This window comes from Orycteropus afer, unplaced genomic scaffold (assembly GCF_000298275.1).
Source record: "Orycteropus afer afer isolate SDZICR_OR568_19922 unplaced genomic scaffold, OryAfe1.0 scaffold00219, whole genome shotgun sequence".
NCBI classification, from domain to species: domain Eukaryota; kingdom Metazoa; phylum Chordata; class Mammalia; order Tubulidentata; family Orycteropodidae; genus Orycteropus; species Orycteropus afer.
The window spans coordinates 4592814-4611336 of record NW_006921806.1 but is presented as its reverse complement, the minus strand read 5'-3'; the positions used below and the strand labels follow the sequence as shown (position 1 = coordinate 4611336).

Sequence of the window (18523 nt, the reverse complement as noted above, 5' to 3'; positions counted from 1 at the left end):
ATCTTCTGTGTCTGTGTTAATTGGTTTCCCTTTTCTTTGTTGAAGAGGGTCTGTGCAATCCTTCTGCCTAGTCCGCCATCTTGCCCCGCCTCTCTCTTTGTTTTATTTTTTATATAAAATAAATGATGCCAACACCAGCTGCTGGGCAGCTGAGGTGCACTGCATGAGTGTTCAGAAAAAGACTTAATAGGTAGCCACTGTATTAAGTACAACTTGTATGTCAAAACTAGTGATTAGTTTTGACAAGTCAGTTTTGTGGTTGGAGTAAATAGAGGATGTGTATTTCATTGTCTGCAGTATTCCTGTAACCAAAGTTATTCTTCTTCTTAAGAGTGTCCACTTGTCCACTTAGTGCAATGTGAGCTACAGTCATACTACGGTAAATTGCCGTATCTAATATTTAATCCATACACAATGCTGGAATCACGTCTAGGAGTGACACACTCGAGCTCCAGTGGTGTTTGTAGCCACCTTGGTGATCCTAGTGGCCACCTACTTGTCTGTCCACAGGCCCCCAGTCTTCTGGCTTGATTAAAGCCAGGAAGTAGTATAAAGTCTCCATGTTTACATTTCTGTCAGATCCATCTGCCTGCCTCACCCCATCACCAGAAGGCATCTGAGCCTGTTTACCATCTTCCTGGGGAGGCAGCACAGGAGCCTCGGGTGGGCACAGCTCAGTCTAATCTGCATATGGCCCCTCATGACTACACCTGGGGCCTGGCACTGGGGCACTATCTTAGTCTCCTAGTGCTGCTATGATACCAGAGGAATACCACATGTAGGAGGCTTTAAATGACAGAAATTTATTGTCTCACAGTTCTGGAGGCTAGAAGTCCAAATCAGGGTCTCAGCCACGTTGTTTCCTTCCTTGCTGGTAGGTAACCCCAAGCATTCCTTGGTTCCTTGGCTTGTAGACCATCCTCACATGGCCTGTATTTTCCTCCGTGTGTGTTTCTGTGTCTGTTCTGCTCAGAAGTAAGTAGATTTAGAACCCACCCTATTCTTGTGTGGCCTCATTAACATAACAAAACCTGTTTCCAACACATCCACAGGTACAAGGGTTGGGATTCTGGCGCATATTTTGAGTACACAGTTCAATCCATGACAGGTGCAGGTGCTTTGTTCAGCCTTATCCCCTCCTTGGTGTGGCGTCCACCAGCGCTGCCTCACTTTCTGTCTGCTTTGTCCCAGGCATCAGCAATGCAGAGGCGCGGCAGCCAGGGAAGGCACCCAACTTCAGTGTTAACTGGACAGTGGGCGACTCGACCATCGAGGTCATCAACGCCACGACAGGGAAGGACGAGCTGGGCCGTGCATCCCGCCTGTGTAAGCACGCCTTGTACTGTCGCTGGATGCGCGTCCATGGCCAGGTACTGGGCCCCCTGGCCCACCCCCGCCCGGCAGCAGTGTGTTGTACTCGCTGCTGTCCCTTAAACCATCCTCACCTCATATCACTGCATGCAGCTTCCTAACAAAAGAGCAAAAATAACCCTTTGAAATCTATTTCTTGGGATTGTGGTTAGCTGTTTAACCAGCCAGCCTGCTGCTTCAGTCTTAGAGATGTCTCACAGAGAGCTTCCCTCCTCTGTCCCAGAATCAGAGTCAGAGTTGTTGTCACTGGTGGAAGCCTCTCCATTGTTCAGGTGCTGAGAGTCGCTCGTACCACAAGTCCATCCTCACCCCCTCCTTCAAAACAGCACAAATACCCACTAATTTCCATTGAACCCTCCATGAAGGTTTCTTAATCTTTTTTACCAGCAGGGCCCTTCTGGTCAAGTTCATAACACATAAGTGTTGTGAATCCAGCATTTACATTGGTGCAGGAGGGCTGGGTGGAGCAGTAGCACTCCAAGGGGCCCAACTCATATGGAAGGGTGGTAGTCTGTGGTGGCCTGTGGTCACACATGGTACCCTGTTGGTTGGTTGCCAGTGGTGCCTCATGTTCTTCTATGGTTTCCCATGGTGGCTGATGCTGGACTGTGGTCCTTCATATTGGCCCATGGTTCCATATGGTACCCACACTGTCTGTAGTCCCCTGGGGTCCCTCATGGTGGCCTATGGCAGCCTGTGGTGGTGTCCCATGGCACTACCATGCAATTTCAACATGCTCTCCAGCAAGACAGAGACAGCAGGAGAGATTTGTTCTCAAGACCTTCCCAGAAATGTGCCAGCCAGCCACATAGGGATGACTTTGGAGTTCTGTGGTGTAATGAAGTGTATACACGCCAATAATGCACATGTTGTTTTTTTAATAGTTAAAATGTCAATGATAGAATTTATACCAATGGTATGGAATTTTCCAGATCACCTGTCAGAATGTAGGTTCTAAAAAACCAAACCCATTGCCATCCAGTTGATTCCAACTCATAGCAACCTTTTAGGACAGAACAGAATTGCCACATAGGGTTTCCAAGGCTGTAAATCTTTACAGAAGCAGACTGCCTCATCTTTCTCCCATGGAGCAGCTGGTGAGTTCCAACTACCAAACTTTCAGTTAGCAGCCAAGTACTTTAACCACTGCACCCCCAGGGCTCTTTAGCTGCCCATTTAACCAGGGAAACTGCTGCTTTAAAAGTGATGAATTAAACTTACGAGAGAGGAGTTCATGCTATCTCCTGTGACATTACCCCCCTTCATGGGCCACTTGGTCTTTCTGGGCTGTTTCCTGGAAGCCAGGCCAACCCTAAAAGCCATTGTTGGTATGTCTCATTAAGTTTTGTTTTCATCTGTTACTGTCACTGCTTAAACAGTTGCAGTTGTTTTTTATTCTCTTACAGGTTCCCACAAATTTACTACGCTCCAGGATCACAAAGCCCAATATATACCACGATTCCAAGCTGGTCGCGAAGGAGTATCAGGCAGCCAAGCAGTGTCTGTTCAGAGCCTTCATCAAGGCAGGGCTAGGGGCCTGGGTGGAGAAGCCCACAGAGCAGGACCAGTTCTCACTTACACCCTGACCCCACGGGGGTGGGGGGACGTCAGGCTCCCACATCGGGGCCCGGCATCTCACACTTGACCCTGCAGGATGTGGCAAATTAGGCATCGGGATCTGGGGTCAGGGTCGACATCCTCACCCAGCATCTCACACCTAACCCATGGGGGGCACAGTGTGGGGAGACATCAGGGGTCCAGCCCCTTGTAGCTGAACCTGCAGGGTGTGGCATGGGAGGTGCATTAAGGTCTGGCATCAGGGTCTGGTGCCCTCACCCAGCCTCTCTACAGCAGTATTCCCCACTTTTGAATTACCCAGCAACTGCTTTCATTCTTAGTTTATGTTTAGAAATTAAGTTCTACTGAGTAGGGCTTCCTTAAGCTTAGAAAAATAGGAATTACTTTGTGTGAAATTCTTGAATAAATAATTTATTCAAAGCTAGGAAGGTGGTTTATAAAATAAGAAGTAATTATGTCAGGTCAATTTCTGCCACATTATTTTTATTACAGAAAAGCATTTACATGTGGAGAAGGGTGAGCAAATAGAGGTAGGGAGCAGCAACCTAGAGAAAATCCTCACACGTGAGTCTAAGTGTAGTCCGTGCTCTCCATAGGTACTCACTGTGGTCAGTCGTGCTCAGTAGATTTACAGCCTCCCTCCAGGGAATGCCCAGCACAATGTGGCTCCTGACACAGGGGCCTCATCAGCAGAGCCATGGCCCAGATCCTCATAGCTTCCACCCTCCTCTAGAAGCTTCTGTGCTCCTTGTAGGATTGTTTTGTGAAGACATTTACTTGCTTTATGTCTAAATCATCAAAGATGAAAAATGCCCAGGGACCCTCTGCTGGCCATGCATTTGGGTTTTTAAAAAATATTTGACTTTATAAAAGTCTTTCTAAAAGACTAGGAGTTGATAGGAGCTATTTCATTCCTTCCCCTTCACCTAACGGATATGAATTGCTGCCCAGACATCTTCACAGGAAGGAAATAAAATCAGTTACGTAGATGATCATTCTTAGGACATTCCACTGAAGGCATATTTTTAAATTATTGTGTTCAAATATATCAAAGACATATTTGAAAAACAAGAGGTATTCAGGCTTGAAGGTTTGTAAGCAATAGTGGGAGGGCCAGTGGTCCTCACCACCATGCACATCGGACCTGTCTAGAGACAGGTTGATGGTCACAGCAGGGAACGGGGTGCTGCTGGCATATGGTGGGTGGAGGCCAAGGCACTGCTGTACATGGTGCACAGGACACCCCACAGAAGGATCTGGCCCCACACACAGTGGAAAGACCTGCAGAGACCCCCAGCTTGGACTCAGAGATGGACCTGCTGCCTTGTTGCTCGCACTCAGGGTTAAAGAGAAGGGGCTCTGTCTACTGTCATTGGCACCCACGCTTGTAGTTCTGGGGTTGACATGAGCTGAGTGTTGTACCTGGCAGTGACAGGGTGTCACCACACTACAGCACACAGCTACCCCATCAGTTTGGTCATTGTGCAGAGTGAGAGTGCTGCCACATCCCGGGAAAAGTCAGCACGAAGCCGAATTCCATGGTCACTGCCCAGGGCTGAGAGCTCAGAGTGGAAGTATAGAATGGGTACCCTGGCTCTGAGAGGATGCATCTGAGCCTCCCTTGCTAAAACATCTCCCCCCATGTCCACATGGGCACATTCTGATGTGTTCTCACCTATCGTACTTCCCTGGCTGGTGGCCTAAGCCAGCGTACTTCAGGATTTGGCCTGTGCAAAGGAATGAACATCTGGATGGAGAACAGCATCCTTCTCCGTTCTAAGGGTGTCCCTGGTCCAGTCCAGGTGGCCTCCCCTCCACCTTGTGCATTAGAAGCTGCTGGGTCCCACTCCACCTACGGAATAAGAGGCACTGTGTGCTGTGGTTGTCTACAGAGCAGGCTCTTACACAGGCCAGAAAAGGGGCCTTGAAGGTGCATGTTTTTACTCTTGTCTATGAAATCATATTTTTTCTAATGGGGATTGGGAGATGGACTTAATTTAAAAAATATATATATGGATTTTACCTACGGAGTCCAGTGGAAATATACTCTGTATGCACAAAAAAACTGGTCACCCAGAGTGTTGACTGTTTTCCCCTCTTGAGGAACCATGGGTAGGAGCATGCCGGCCCCCCCACCCCAACCCAGGTAAACAGATGCCTTGTCATGTGGACGTCTGAGGGACCTCTGATGGTGAGGCCCACCTTCCCTGCCACAGCACTGTCTGTGGGGCATGCTGAGCTGCGGGCACTGGTGAGGGAGCAAGTGAGATTCTAAGAGTCATGAGCAGCTGGGAGAACCAGGCAGGTATGGTATAGGCCTGCCGCAGCTGTGCCCTTTGTCACAGAGTGGGGAATGTGTCCCTCATCGCCACCCCATGTAGGAGTCTCATCACTCATTGGCCAGGCAATAGGCCCTGCAGTATCCCTGCTCCTAGGATGGTACAGTTTGGATAGTTTATCCACATCAGAAAGATAGAAACAAAAGCCCCTCTGTGCCCAGCATGAAAAGCCACACCAGGAAACCACATGGACACGTGGTGTAGATGACCACTGTGCCAAGGTATTATTGTGCATCCTGTGCCCTTGATCAGGATTTCAAAGACATAATGGAAAATCTGACAGGATTGACAACTTGACTTCCTCAAAAAATCTTAATTGTGGAGGACGTTTTGATGAATGAGGGTGGGCGGATTTTTTTGTTTTGCCAGCGAAACCTGAAGTATTAATTCCCAGTTAGTTATGAAACTCTGCCCTGTATGTGGTCCCCTCCCAAACCCTAGGTCGCTGCAGACCCCATGGGACCTGTCTGGGTGGCTTTGGGCAGGGCCATGGGCCGCCAGCAGCGGGGTAGGTCAGCGCCTTAAGAAGGTGTCAGATGGGAGCCGCGCTTACAACACAAGCACAGAGTTTCTAGGTGGGGCTGACATGTGAGTCCAGGTGTGGAGCAGGCCCAGTGCTGCTGTCACCTTCACCAGCCTCAAGACTTCCTCAGTGCCAGAAAGTTCTCCTCCTTCCCAGGCATGGTAATGCCAAAGAACTGCAGCTTTGATTCCAAGTCTTAATTTAACCTTGAATTATCATTCAAAGATTTTTTTAAATTTTATTTTTAAATGTACAATCCTACGTCTCACAAGATACTAATGTCTGTAGAATTTACTTTTATTCAGATATTTCACTTCTCTCTCAGCTGTAGAATCACTACTTTCTCTGTGAAGACAGCTTTTGTCCTCTAACCTTAAACAGGTATGTCCTGGAAGAGGTGAGGGTCTCGGCTTGTCTATGTCTGTGACACACACAGTTCTGTAGTGGAAGTCCTGCATAGCTGCACTCTCCTTCTTTTAAGAAAGAAAAATGGAGCACCAGTGAATCTTTTCCACTTCTAAAACTATTTTGTGCAGAGATTCAAGGTACCCCAGTCATAACTTTGATGGTGGGTTTGAACCACCAGCCTTCTGATTAGCAGTCAAATGCCTTAGGCACTATGCCACCATAGCTCCCTTGATGCAGCAAGAGAAATAAAATTAGCCCGTTTTCCCTTCTGAATTCTGTAAAGTTAGAGAATCCCTCAAAAAATTGTTTTGTGTTAGTTCCAAACCATATAAAGGCAGGATATTCTTTTTGGGTGTGTGTCCTTGTCCCCTAACAGGTGTTGTGTAACAGCTGTCCCTGCAGATGTGAGGGACCGGGGGGGGGGGGCGGTGCTGGGCCCCAGTCTTGTGGAGGGGCTGTGCCATGGAATAGGGAAAACTGGTGGACTCTGAGGTGCTGGGTGTGGGTGGAGGGGGAAGTGTTGGCTGGATTTTGGCTTTCAGGGTGTATGAGCTTTCTCAGGTCTGTCTTGTCCCTGGCAGCACTGTCTGCACACTTACTGTTTGGAGGGGTCAGTACAGATCCCTGGCACTGCTCTTGTGCTTTGCAGGCGGTGGTGGGTAAGAGCTGGTGGCAGCTCTTGTGAACATGCACATGAGGAATAAAAGCACAGTTTACGGAACTTGAAGGGAGTATGCCCCAAAGTTATTTGTTTTCCAGACTTTCAGTTACACGCTCTCAATTTTATTTTAGTATTTGGGCATTTTATATGAATGTAATTCAGCCAAGAAACTTGTCACGAAGAAGCAGTGCTCCATGTCTCTGTATGTACATTTGTGTATATATCACCGCGTCACCTGCATGAGCCTCCTCCACACGAGACCAGCTGGACCAAGCATGAGACGCTGTCACATGTAGACAAAAGACTGAGCCACTCTCAATAAAAACATGATGTTTCACTACCACAGTGTTGTTGAGACCTTTTTTATTTCTCTCCTTGGTTTCATGGACAGGCTCAGGGATCAATGCCAGAATGTGATTTGAAAACATGGCTTTGGGGCCCTTTGACCTTAGGGTAAAAGCCATCTAAGGTGGCTACAGAGTTCCCCTTACTCTGATCCTGTCCTTGGGTGTGAATCCTAGGGGCCACTAGGTACATTGACTGGACGGTCTCTTCATTTCTCTATCACCCTATCTCTCTCACCCCCAATTCTGCTACTCACCATCCTCTGGTGAGCACGGTGGCCCGTTCCATTATATCAGGGTTATAGTGGTTAGAAAAGTCCCTGTTGTTGTTGTTAGGCGCTGTCGAGTCATCTCCAACTCATAGCGACCCCATGCACAGCAGAACGAAAACACTGCCTGATCCTGTGCCAGCTCCACGATCCCTGCTATACTTGAGCCCATCATCCCAGCCACTGTGTCAATCCATCTCATTGAAAGCCTCCCCCTCTTTCAGTCGACCCTCCACCTTACCAAGCATGACATCCTTCTCCAGGGAATGGTCCCTTCTGACAACATGACTAAAATAGGTGAGACGAAGTCTGGCCATTCTCCCTTCCAAGGAGCATTTCGGGTGCACTTCCTCCAGGACAGATCTGTTCTTTTGCTAAAAGAACTAACTTTCTTTTAGAAGAGTCCCTGGATTGTGCAAATGGTGAACTCACTTGGCTGCTAACTGAAAAGTTGGAGGTTCAAGTCCACCCGGATGTGCCTCAGAAGAAAGTCCTGGTGAACTGCTTCTGAAAAATCAGCCACTGAAAAACCCTACAAAGCACAGTTCTACTCAAACACTCATGGGGTCGACCCAACGGCGACTGGTATTGAATGGCTTGGTGTGGTGTGATAGGGTGTGTGATATGGAATGAAATGGGATGGGATAGGATGGTAGTAGTAAGAGGAAAATTACATTATCTGCCCCTTGTGTGGTACAAGCCCAGATTAGCAACTGAAGTTGTGTGGAAGTCAAGGTCACACGGGCATGAGAATACTGGGGAAGAACCTTGATGCTCAACCACACGTGTTACATTGGTTAGGTTACATTGGTACAGTGAGCAATATAGCCACTAAATCATAATACAGAACTATATTCACATTTTGGATTTGTAATAAATGTTATAGAAAAGTGGCTACAAAGCAGTATTCCATGATTGTAAAGGAATATGTGTGCTTTATGTAAGTACACACACACATGGAGCAGTCAGGAAAGGTCGGAGTCCTGGCAGTCTGGATGGTGGGGTTGGGATGCTTTCAGTTTTATTTTCCTTTTTAGATTTATCTATTTTTCTAATGTTTCTATAATTAAATAATAAAAGAAAATCTCAGGTAAAGGCTTTGAAAAGTCAGCAGCCCCACATAAATACAAAACAGCACTGTTCTGTACCCACAATTTGGTTCTCTCTTTTGCATCAATTTTAAACCTTCTCTCACAATGAAAGGAACATTAAAATGCATAATGGAGCTTCAGGAGCTCTGGTGGCATAGTGCCTAAGGTATTTAACTGCTAATCAGAAGGCTGGAGGTTCAAACCCACCAGCCACTCCTCGGAAGGAAGGTTGGACAATCTACTTCTATAGTGATACCGCCTCGGAAACCGAAGGAGGAGTCGTTGTGAGTCAGGTCCGACTCGATGGCAATGAGTTTGGTTTGGTTTTGGTAATGGAGCTTCAGAGAAAAGCATGGTGGAAACGAATATCTCCTTTACAAACATAACTCATGGGTCAGCATAGCCCTGTGTTGTCATTGGTGGCGTGTGTGTAAATCAGGACTGGGGTCCTCTAGGGGATGGAGAAGACCTCTGGGTTTGATCAAGTGAGAGGAAAGGGTTGTTTTTGGTATTACCTAGTGAATCCACCAAACATGGCTCTAAGTTTGAGGTACTTAAACTTTATCCAACAAATCCACAGTGGTCAAGCTGTGCTGTGGGACTGAGAAAGCAGCAAAGATTCTTGCCTTACGGTGCATGTTATCTGGGGCAAAGATGTTAAAACTGACCAAGTAAACAGTAAGGGTCACAGTAGGGGTGCTCTAGCGAAAAAGAACAGCCAGTGAGAGAAACGGGGTGGGGGCAACTACAGTGTCAAGTTTTAAATAATGGTGGACTGGGCCTCTGAGGAGGTGGGACTGGTGTCACACAGGAAAGACATCAAGATGTCTGTCGGGAAAGGGTTTTTCCAGGCAAAGGGAACACCCGGAGCAGAGGCTGTGAGGTAGAAATGGACCTCGCCTGGAGCCCGATGGTTGAAGATCCAGGAGTTCTGCGAGCCAGTTGTTAAAATAGCCATTATGTAAAATTACTTTATGTAAGCTTACAATTAATAAGTTATATTAAAAACAAATAGTGAACATGCATAACTTCCTAATTATTTTACTGCATTTTTCTACAGTCCGTGCTTTTGAGGTTATTTAGCTACTGTAATAACTGGTGGTGTAGTGCCTAAGGCATTTGATTGCTAACCAGAAGGTTGGCGGTTCCAATCCACCAGCCGCTCTGTGGAAGGAAGACTGCAATCTACTTCTATAAAGATTTACTGCCTCAGAAACCCAAAGGAAGTCTCTGTGAGTCGCAATCAACTCAATGGCCGTGAGTTTGGTTTTGAGTTTTTTGTGCTTTTGAGGTTATTTGGCTATTGTAATAACCAACATAAGGGTGTGCCCAGCTCTCCCCTCCCACACCCAGGTCACTGCCTCGCCCCACAGACACACACCCACCAATGCCATAGTCAGTCTTGGCTCATCACTGTCACTGTCTATAGACCTAAGGAAGTGATGGAGAAAACATCAATGCAGATTAAACTTAAAATAGAGTGGCTACATTGTGAATAGCACTGAGAAATATTCTGTATTTGAAAACTGTTATCCACTTCGGCAAAGAATTAGCTTACTCATTGAGTGAGGGAATTCCTACAGGTCTTTATTGTTCCACCTCTGTCTTCCTGAGAAGTGAAAATACCAACCAACTTTTTTGTCATAACTACCCTTACTCAGCAGTCGCAACCCCATGTTGGCTGTGAATGGATTCAAGAGGTTGGCAAGTCAACGAAACCTTCTTTGAGAACCAGGTAGCTATGTGGAGTTACAGTGGAGTACTGCATACTCTGTAATTATTTGTAAATTATGTGCTATTCCCTTTATATCAGTGAAATATATAATAAAGTTACATACACATAGCTCATCTCTGGAGTCTGAGTGGTTCAAAAGGTTGACCTGCTTGGATGCTAATCAAAAGGTTGTAGGTTCTGGCTACCAAAAAGTGCCTTGGAAGAAAGGGCTGGCTGTTTGCTTTCCAAAAAATGAGCCATTGAAAATCCTGCAGAGCACAGTTCTCTGACATGCATGGAGTCACCATGAGTCGGGATCTACTTCATAGCAGCTGGTTAACAGTGGTCATCAGGAACAAGGACTCTGTGCTAGGGAGGCACCAAGAGTTTGTGGGGCTTGAACAACCTCTGGCAGTTGCTGCCCAACCCACCTGCCCCCAAACACCAGGGCTATTTGAGGCCTATCTCCTTCTACAACTACAAAGGGTTTTGAGCTGAGGGGCTGATGGGTGAGGGGTGATGGAGATTGCTGGTGCCTGGAACTCCCCACCCTGGGCCAACTCACCTCTCCCCACTCCCTTCAGCTCTGTGGGACCCTGGGGGGCTGAGGTCCACCTTCCTCATATATAGCCCCTAATGGAGCAGCAAATATCCCAGGGGAAAATGATCTCAGAAGGAGAAATAGGACATTTGAAAGTGAAAGTGATATCAAACTATAGATGCCATCAGTATATATTCTAATATTTTTAAACAGACATTCTAAGAATATAAAATTCGTTTCAAGAACATTCTCAAAGAGATAAGAAAACAGAAGAGAACTGGGTAGCTTGCCAGAGCTCCAGCCAAGGGAGAAGGCGGGTATGGTAGTTATGTTTGTGTGTCAACTTGGCTGGGCCTGGTTGAGTGGCTGGGCAGCTGGTGGTAGTTAATCCCCATGATGAGACTGGTAATCAACTCCATGGTGGGATTTACCACAAGCAGCTGAGTAGCTGCCTTAGGGAGGTGGTCTGCTTCCTGAATATAAGGAGAAGCCTTGGGAATGGTCTCTAGCTTATGGCATGCTTGGACCCTGCATGTAGCCGTGTTGTTGCTCAGCAGCCTGCTATGCTCTGCCGAGCTTGGGACTTACAATGGACTTAAGTTAATGGCTGCTGTGTGGTTTGGTAACATCAGGACTGTGCCTTTTTACTTGTCAACCTTGGGGCTTCTCAGCCTCAGCAGCCAGCTGCAGCTGTCTAAGTGAAGAAATGCCTCTAGCTCCAGTGCGCTGGGAGCAGGAGGCAGAGCTGGACCCCAAGGTTGAGGGGCTTTCACCCAGCCCCTAGAGCCTGGCACTTTGAACTTGGACTTAAAGCCTCCAAATTTAAGAATAAACTCCTGTTTGTTAAGTGGCACTAGGTAACCAGAACAGCAGGTAAATGAGGACAAAGCAGACTGGCTGTAAATGAATCAGTGGTGAAGCACCCAGGAAGCAACTGGACACAGAAGCTGCCTGTAAGAGTGCACCCCCTACTGGAGGGGTGAAGAAACCTCATCATTACAGGCCTGATTCTTCAGCACTCTGTGGAATTAGAGATTATTAGAAGTCCACTGAATTTCTGATTTGCAAACTTCCTTTCAGGGTCTGGTGTAAAAAATTTTTCAGGATTTCAAAACAAATCCGTGCTTCCAGAGAGCAGCTATTGGTGCTTTGCAGGAGACAAGTGAGGCCTATCTGCTTGGTCTTTTTCAAGACACAACCTGTGTGCTATCCATGCCAAATGTGTAACAGTTATCCAAAAACATCCAGCTAGCACACCACACACGTAAAAAATATGCTTAAGAATCCATTATGATGAGAAATATTTCGTTCTTTTAAGAAATTTCTCTTCTTGATATTGATAATTCTGAACGTTAGATATTTTTTTTCTATAGAGTCAAAATGGACCTAAGTATGTGATTTCAAATGGAAAAATAAGGGACAGAACTCAAGTATTGTCAGTTTTCCCACCTTCATTTGTGTGTGAATTTTAATATAAATGTGAAAACATAAAGCATTAATGCAAATCACAATGTATCAATGAACAAATTTCAGCAGTTTATAACAATTACAAATAAACCTGTTAACATTTTCTAGACAATGCCAGAATTTGGATTTAAAAAAAAAAAAAAAAAACACTTTTTATTGTGATTTGGATGAAAGTTTACAGACCAAATCAGCTTTTCATTCAACAACTCACACACATTTTGTTTCATGTTATTGATTGCAATTCCCTCAACTCCTCCCACTTCTTCATGTGTTTCTTGTTTCCATCCTCCTTCTCTCTTAACTCTTGCTGCCTTCTGAACTTTGCCTTAAGCAAATGCTGCCCTTTTTATCTCAAATGGTTGACTGCTGTAAGGAGTGTCAACCTTCCTAGTGTTACTGTTCACCTTGTAAAGCTGCCTATTGTTTGACTGAAAATTCAGCTACTGAGGTGAGTTCAATTCCAGGTAGGAAGGGTGCCCAAGGGCCATAGTCTCTGGGGTTCTACCAATCTCTATCCAACCAGGAAGTCTGGGCTTTATATATATATATATATATAATAATTTTGACATTTGTTCCACGTTTCCACATAGAAGGGTTCCTTCTAGTGTGATCCCTTTCAGAGCAGTTGGTAGTGGTAGTCAGGCACTATCTAGTTCTTCTGGCCTCAGAGTCATGAAGTTTGAGATTTGTGTGGTCCATTAGTCCTTTGGACTAATTGTTTCATTTGCATTTGCTTATAGCAAGTAAATTTCTCATTGATGACAACTAAATGGTGTTTGTAGCATTTTTATCATACAGTAGATTCCATGTATTCACTATAATTTCCTGAGTTGTCCTATGCAAATACATGTTTTTAATGCTGCCTCTCTTCTATGCTGTTCCTGTAAACTTACTATTAAAATACATTTATATATATTAAAACAGAGCAGAATTTAAAATAATGAATACAATATATGGGCTAAATAATAGCCTAAATAATGGGTTTACAATGGGAAGACCATATGGAAAAAAGAAGGATGATGAAAAAATCTAAAGGAAATACTTCTTGTTGTTGTTTTTACGTGCCGTCGGGTTGGACCTGACTCATAGTGATCCCTCCTTGGGTTTCTGAGGCAGTATCACTATGGAAGTAGATTGACCCATCCTCCTTCTGAGGAGTGGCTGGTGGGTTTGAACCGCCATCCTTCTGGTTAGCAGTCAAGTGCCTTAGGCACTATGCTACCAGAGCTCCCAAAGGAAATACTTGTTGTTATGTGCCATTGAGTTGGCCCGACTCATAGTGACCCCTCCTTGGGTTTCAGGGGCAGTATCGATACGGAAGTAGATTGCCTCACCTTCCTTCCAAGGAGTGGCTGGTGGGTTTGAACTGCCAGCCTTCTGGTTAGCAGTCAAGTGCCTTAGGCACTATGCTACCAGAGCTCCCAAGGAAATACTTAGAGATGCAAATAACAGTACAGGTGCTAACATCTGGCTTATAGGCTGGCTGTGTACTTTAGTGCCCTGACCAGGGCATTGTGAGATACTCACTGAGGCTGCTACACGTGAAATAACATGTTGGGCTTCTTTAAAAGACAGAAAAACGCCATAAGTAGGAGAAAAGAAGGTTTAAATGAAACAACGTTGGCCAAGTGTTGGTAATTGTTGGAGCTGATACACAGGAATTCATGATACTGTTCTCTCTATTTTTGTAATGGCAACCGGTTCAATGTTACAACTGATTCAGCTGGGAATTTGACTTACAGAAGTTTACATTCTCTACCAGGTTGAATGCTTCTGGCCTTTTATCTGCTTGTCTTAGGCTGAGAACAGCAGGCCGTCATGCACGTCAAGGACCATAGGGTGATTTACAACTTTGTGAATATCTAGGGCCTCTTGGTCCCCCTATTCCCTTCTGCCCACCCTTGTTCAGCTTGATTACTTATCTATGATTCACATGTCCTGTAAACTGCCTTGCTTCTCAGCTTGGTCTCTTACTTTCTATAAACCAAAAACCAAACTAACTGTCGTTGAGTTGATTTGACTCATAGCAACCTCTCCTTAGGTTTCCAAGACAGTATCCCTATGGAAGTAGATCACCTAATCTTCCTTCCAAGGAGTGGTTGATGGGTTTGAACCACCAGCCTTCTAGTTAGCAGTCAAATGCCTTAGACAATACACCACCAGCGCTCCCTTACTTTGTATAGGAGAGAGTGAGTACCCTTAAGTAATATTGCAAACACATATTACAACATGCCAGCTCCAGAACAATTAGTTTTTAGCAATACATACCTTTCATTTTCTTTAACCACAAAGGAAACCTTTGATCATGATGTTGAACAAAATTAGTAGCAGAAGTTTTCTTATGATTTCTACACTTGATTCTTATTTGATGTTTAGCTTCTGGGAATACAGTTTGATACCTACATATACAGAAGTCTTTCATCATTCTCCTCACTTAGTAAATCTTCACATAAAGTTGTTACAAATTAAATAAGAGAAGCTGTGGAGAGATAATTTCCTGTAATGACTTGTAATAAAGGGTTCTAATTAATTATGATAGAAGTACATTAAAAGAAATCTTTAGCCTTTAGTAATTTATCTTCCCAGATGTACTCTATAATTTATTTCTCAGTGATTTTCTTTTTTCATGTCCCTGAGAGAGCATGTGAACATTTACATGAATAGAAAAAGTAGGTCAGACTTTTTCTGATGGAAAATAAGTCTGAATTGGTTCACTGGTTTGACAAGAAGGATTAGGTTACATGGAGGACATTTGCCATAAGTAGAATGAGCTAGATCTGCAACTCCAAGGTTTCAATGAAAGTACATTTAAAATGATGGTATGATGAAAACATTTTATCAGAAAATACTGAATTGGGAAAAATAAATAAAATAATAATAGTAGTGAAATTAATATTTCAATGTTCCCAGCCCCTTCAGAATATCTCTGGTGAAGCAAGGGGCCAGTGAGTGACAGAGAACCCTGAATAAAGAATAGTCCTTTGGTGAATTAAGAGGAAGCCTCTAATAAACTTCCCAGAAATTGAGACTGACTGGATAACAAACCTTTGTGCAAGTCAAGCAGCTTCTACTCTTTCGCTTTCAAAATAATTGAATGAAAATCTAATTGAGCAGACAGTTGATAAAGCAAGAAAATACTTTTAGTAATTTTTTATTTCACATCACCTTCTGATTTTTTTTTTAATATTATTGAGTGGGGTTCAAACTGTGGAGGAACGTTGCTATAATACACCTCCTTATCTACATATTTAGGAGCTCTGGTAGCATAGTGCCTAAGGCATTTCGCTGCTAACCAGAAGGTTGGCGGTTCAAACCCACCAGCCACTCCTTGGAAGGAAGGTTGGGCAATCTACTTCTGTAGTGATACCGCCTCGGAAACCTAAGGAGAGGTTGCTATGAGTTGGATCTGACTCAACGGCAGTGAGTTCTCTGCATATTATGCAGAGCAAGTTCCCCAGCATTTCCATTTATAAAAACAAAACTAGAGATACAATAGAGTCTATACCCTGGGTCATGAGAGCAGGGGCTCTTGATGTTGGAATATAGGAGCTGGTTGTTGGTGGAAAACACTTGGCCCTAATCATCTCTTTAAAAGATGACTAAATGCTGTTTGAATGAGATGGATGAAGTAAAGCTTTCAGGACCTTCATGTACTGGTGTGGCACAAGTCAAAATGAGAAGAAACAGCTGCAACTTCCATTAATAATCAGAACATGTAATGTTCAAAGTATGACTCCAGGAAAATTGGAAGTTGTCAAAAATAAAATGGAATGCTTAAAAATCAATATCCTAGGCATTGGTGAGGTAAAATGGACTTGTATTGGCCATTTTGACTCAAACAGTCATATGGTCTACTATGCTGGGAATGACAAATTGAAGAGGAATGGTGTCACATTCATAATCAAAAAGAACATTTCAAGATTTATCTTGAAGTACAATGCTGTCAGTGATAGGCTAATAATATTCATATACCTACAAGAAGGACCAGTTAATATGACTATTATTCATATTTATACACCAACCACTAAAGCCAAAGATGAAGGAATGGAAGGATTTTACTAACTTCTGCAGTCTGGAACTGACCAAATATGCAATCAAGATGTATTGATAATTACTGGTGATTGGAATGCAAAAGTTAGAAACAAAGAAGAAGCATTGGCAGTTGAAAAACATAACCTTGGTGAAAGAAATTACACTGGAGGCCACATGATAGAATTTTGTAAGACAAATGACTTACCCATTGCAAATACCTTTTGTCAACAAAATAAATGGTGACTACACATGGACTTCACCAGATGGAATACACAGGAATCAAATCAACTACATCAATGAAAAGGTGATGGAGAAGCTTAGGATCATCAGTCAGTACAAGACCAGGCGTTAACTGTGGAACAGACCATCAATTGCTCATATGTAAGTTCAAGTCAAAGCTGAAGAAAATTAAAACAAGTCCATGAGAGCCAAACTAGGACTTGAATATATCCCATCTGAATTTAGAGATCATCTGAAGAATAGATTTTGATGCATTTGATCACCAGTGACTGAAGACTAGACAAGTTGTGGGATGACACCAAGGACATCATCCATGAAGAAAGCAAAAGGTCATTAAAAAGACAGGAAAGGAAGAAAAAAACAAAATGGATGTCAGAAGAGACTCTGAAAGTTGCTCTTGAATGGAAAGAAGCTAAAGCAAATGAAGGACATGACAAGAAAATTTCAAAGGGTAGCTTGAAAAGACAAAGTAAAGTATTATAATGAAATGTTCAAAGATCTAGAATTAGAAAACCAAAAGGGAAGAACGTACTAGGCACTTCTCATGTTTTAAGAATTGAAGAAAAAAATCTAGCCTTGAGTTGCAATATTGAAGGATTCTATTGGCAAAATATTGAACAATGCAAGAAGCATCAAAAGAAGATGGAAGGAATATACAGAGTAACTGTACCAAAAAGTATTGGTTGACGTTTAACCATTTCAGGAGGTAGCATATGATCAAGAACCAATGGTACTGAAGAAAGAAGTCCAAGCTGCACTGAAGGACTGGCAAAAAAAAAAAACACAAGGCTCCAGGAATTGATGGAATACCTATTGAGATGTTTCAACAAACAGATGGAGTGGTGGAGACGCTTACTCAATTATGCCAAGAAATTGGGAAGACAGCTACCTGGCTAAAAAACTGAATGATCCATATTTGTGGCTATCCCAAAGAAAGGTGGTCCAACAGAATGCAGAAATGATTGAATACCATTAATACCAAATGCAAGTAAAATTTTGCTGAAGATTATTAAAAATGGTTGCAGCAATATGTTGATAGGGAACTCCCAAAACTTCAAGCCAGATTCAGAAGAGGGCGTGGAAGGAGGGCTATCAATGCTGAGGTCACATGGACCTGGGCTGAAAGCAAATATCAGAAATATGTTTACCCGTGTTTTATTGACTATGCAAAGGCATTCGACTGTGTGGATCATAACAAATTATGGGTAACATTGTGAAGAATGGGAATTCCAGCACACTTAAGTGTGCTTATGAAGAACCTATACATAGACTAAGAGGCAGTCATTCAAACAGAACAAGGGATACTGCATGGTTGAAAATAAGGAAAGGTGTATGTCAGGGTTGTATCCTTTCACAGTATTTATTCAATGTGTAGGCTAAGCAAATAATCTGAGAAGCTGAACTATATGAAGAAGAACACAGCATCAGGATTGCAGGAAGATTCATTAACAACCTGTGATATGCAGGTGACACAACTTTGCTTACTCAAAGTGAAGATGACTTGAAGCACTTAATGATGAAGATCAAAGACTATAGCCTTCTGTATGGATTACACCTCAAAATAAAGAAAACAAATATCCTCACAACTAGACCAATAAGTAATATCATGATAAATGGAGAAAAGATTGAAGTTGTCAGGGATTTCCTTTTACTTGCATTCACAATCAACACCCATGGAAGCAGCAGTCAAGAAATCACACATTGTATTGCACTGGGCAAATCTACTGCAAAAGACCTCTTTAAAGTGTTAAGAAGCAAAGATGTCACTTTGAAGACTAAGGTGCCCCTAATCCAAGCCATGATATTTTCAATTGCCTCATATGCATGTGAAAGCTGGACAATGAATACAGAAGACCAAAGAAGAATTGAGGGCTTTGAATTGTGGTGTTGGCAAAAAGACCATGGATTGCCAGAGAATTAACAGACTTACCTTAGACAAACAAGG

At 43.6% G+C, this 18523-nt stretch overlaps 1 protein-coding gene across 1 annotated transcript in view; it reads left to right on the top strand.

The window, feature by feature from the left end:
• Window positions 1-2957, top strand: part of ADARB1 (adenosine deaminase RNA specific B1) — a 125454-nt gene extending 122497 nt beyond the window's left edge. Inside the window, exons 9-10 of the mRNA XM_007948690.2 lie at window positions 1192-1370; window positions 2778-2957. Of these exons, the coding sequence (XP_007946881.2) occupies window positions 1192-1370; window positions 2778-2957 (359 nt within the window). The remainder of the gene's footprint in view (window positions 1-1191; window positions 1371-2777) is intronic.
• The last annotated feature ends 15566 nt before the right edge of the window (window positions 2958-18523 follow it).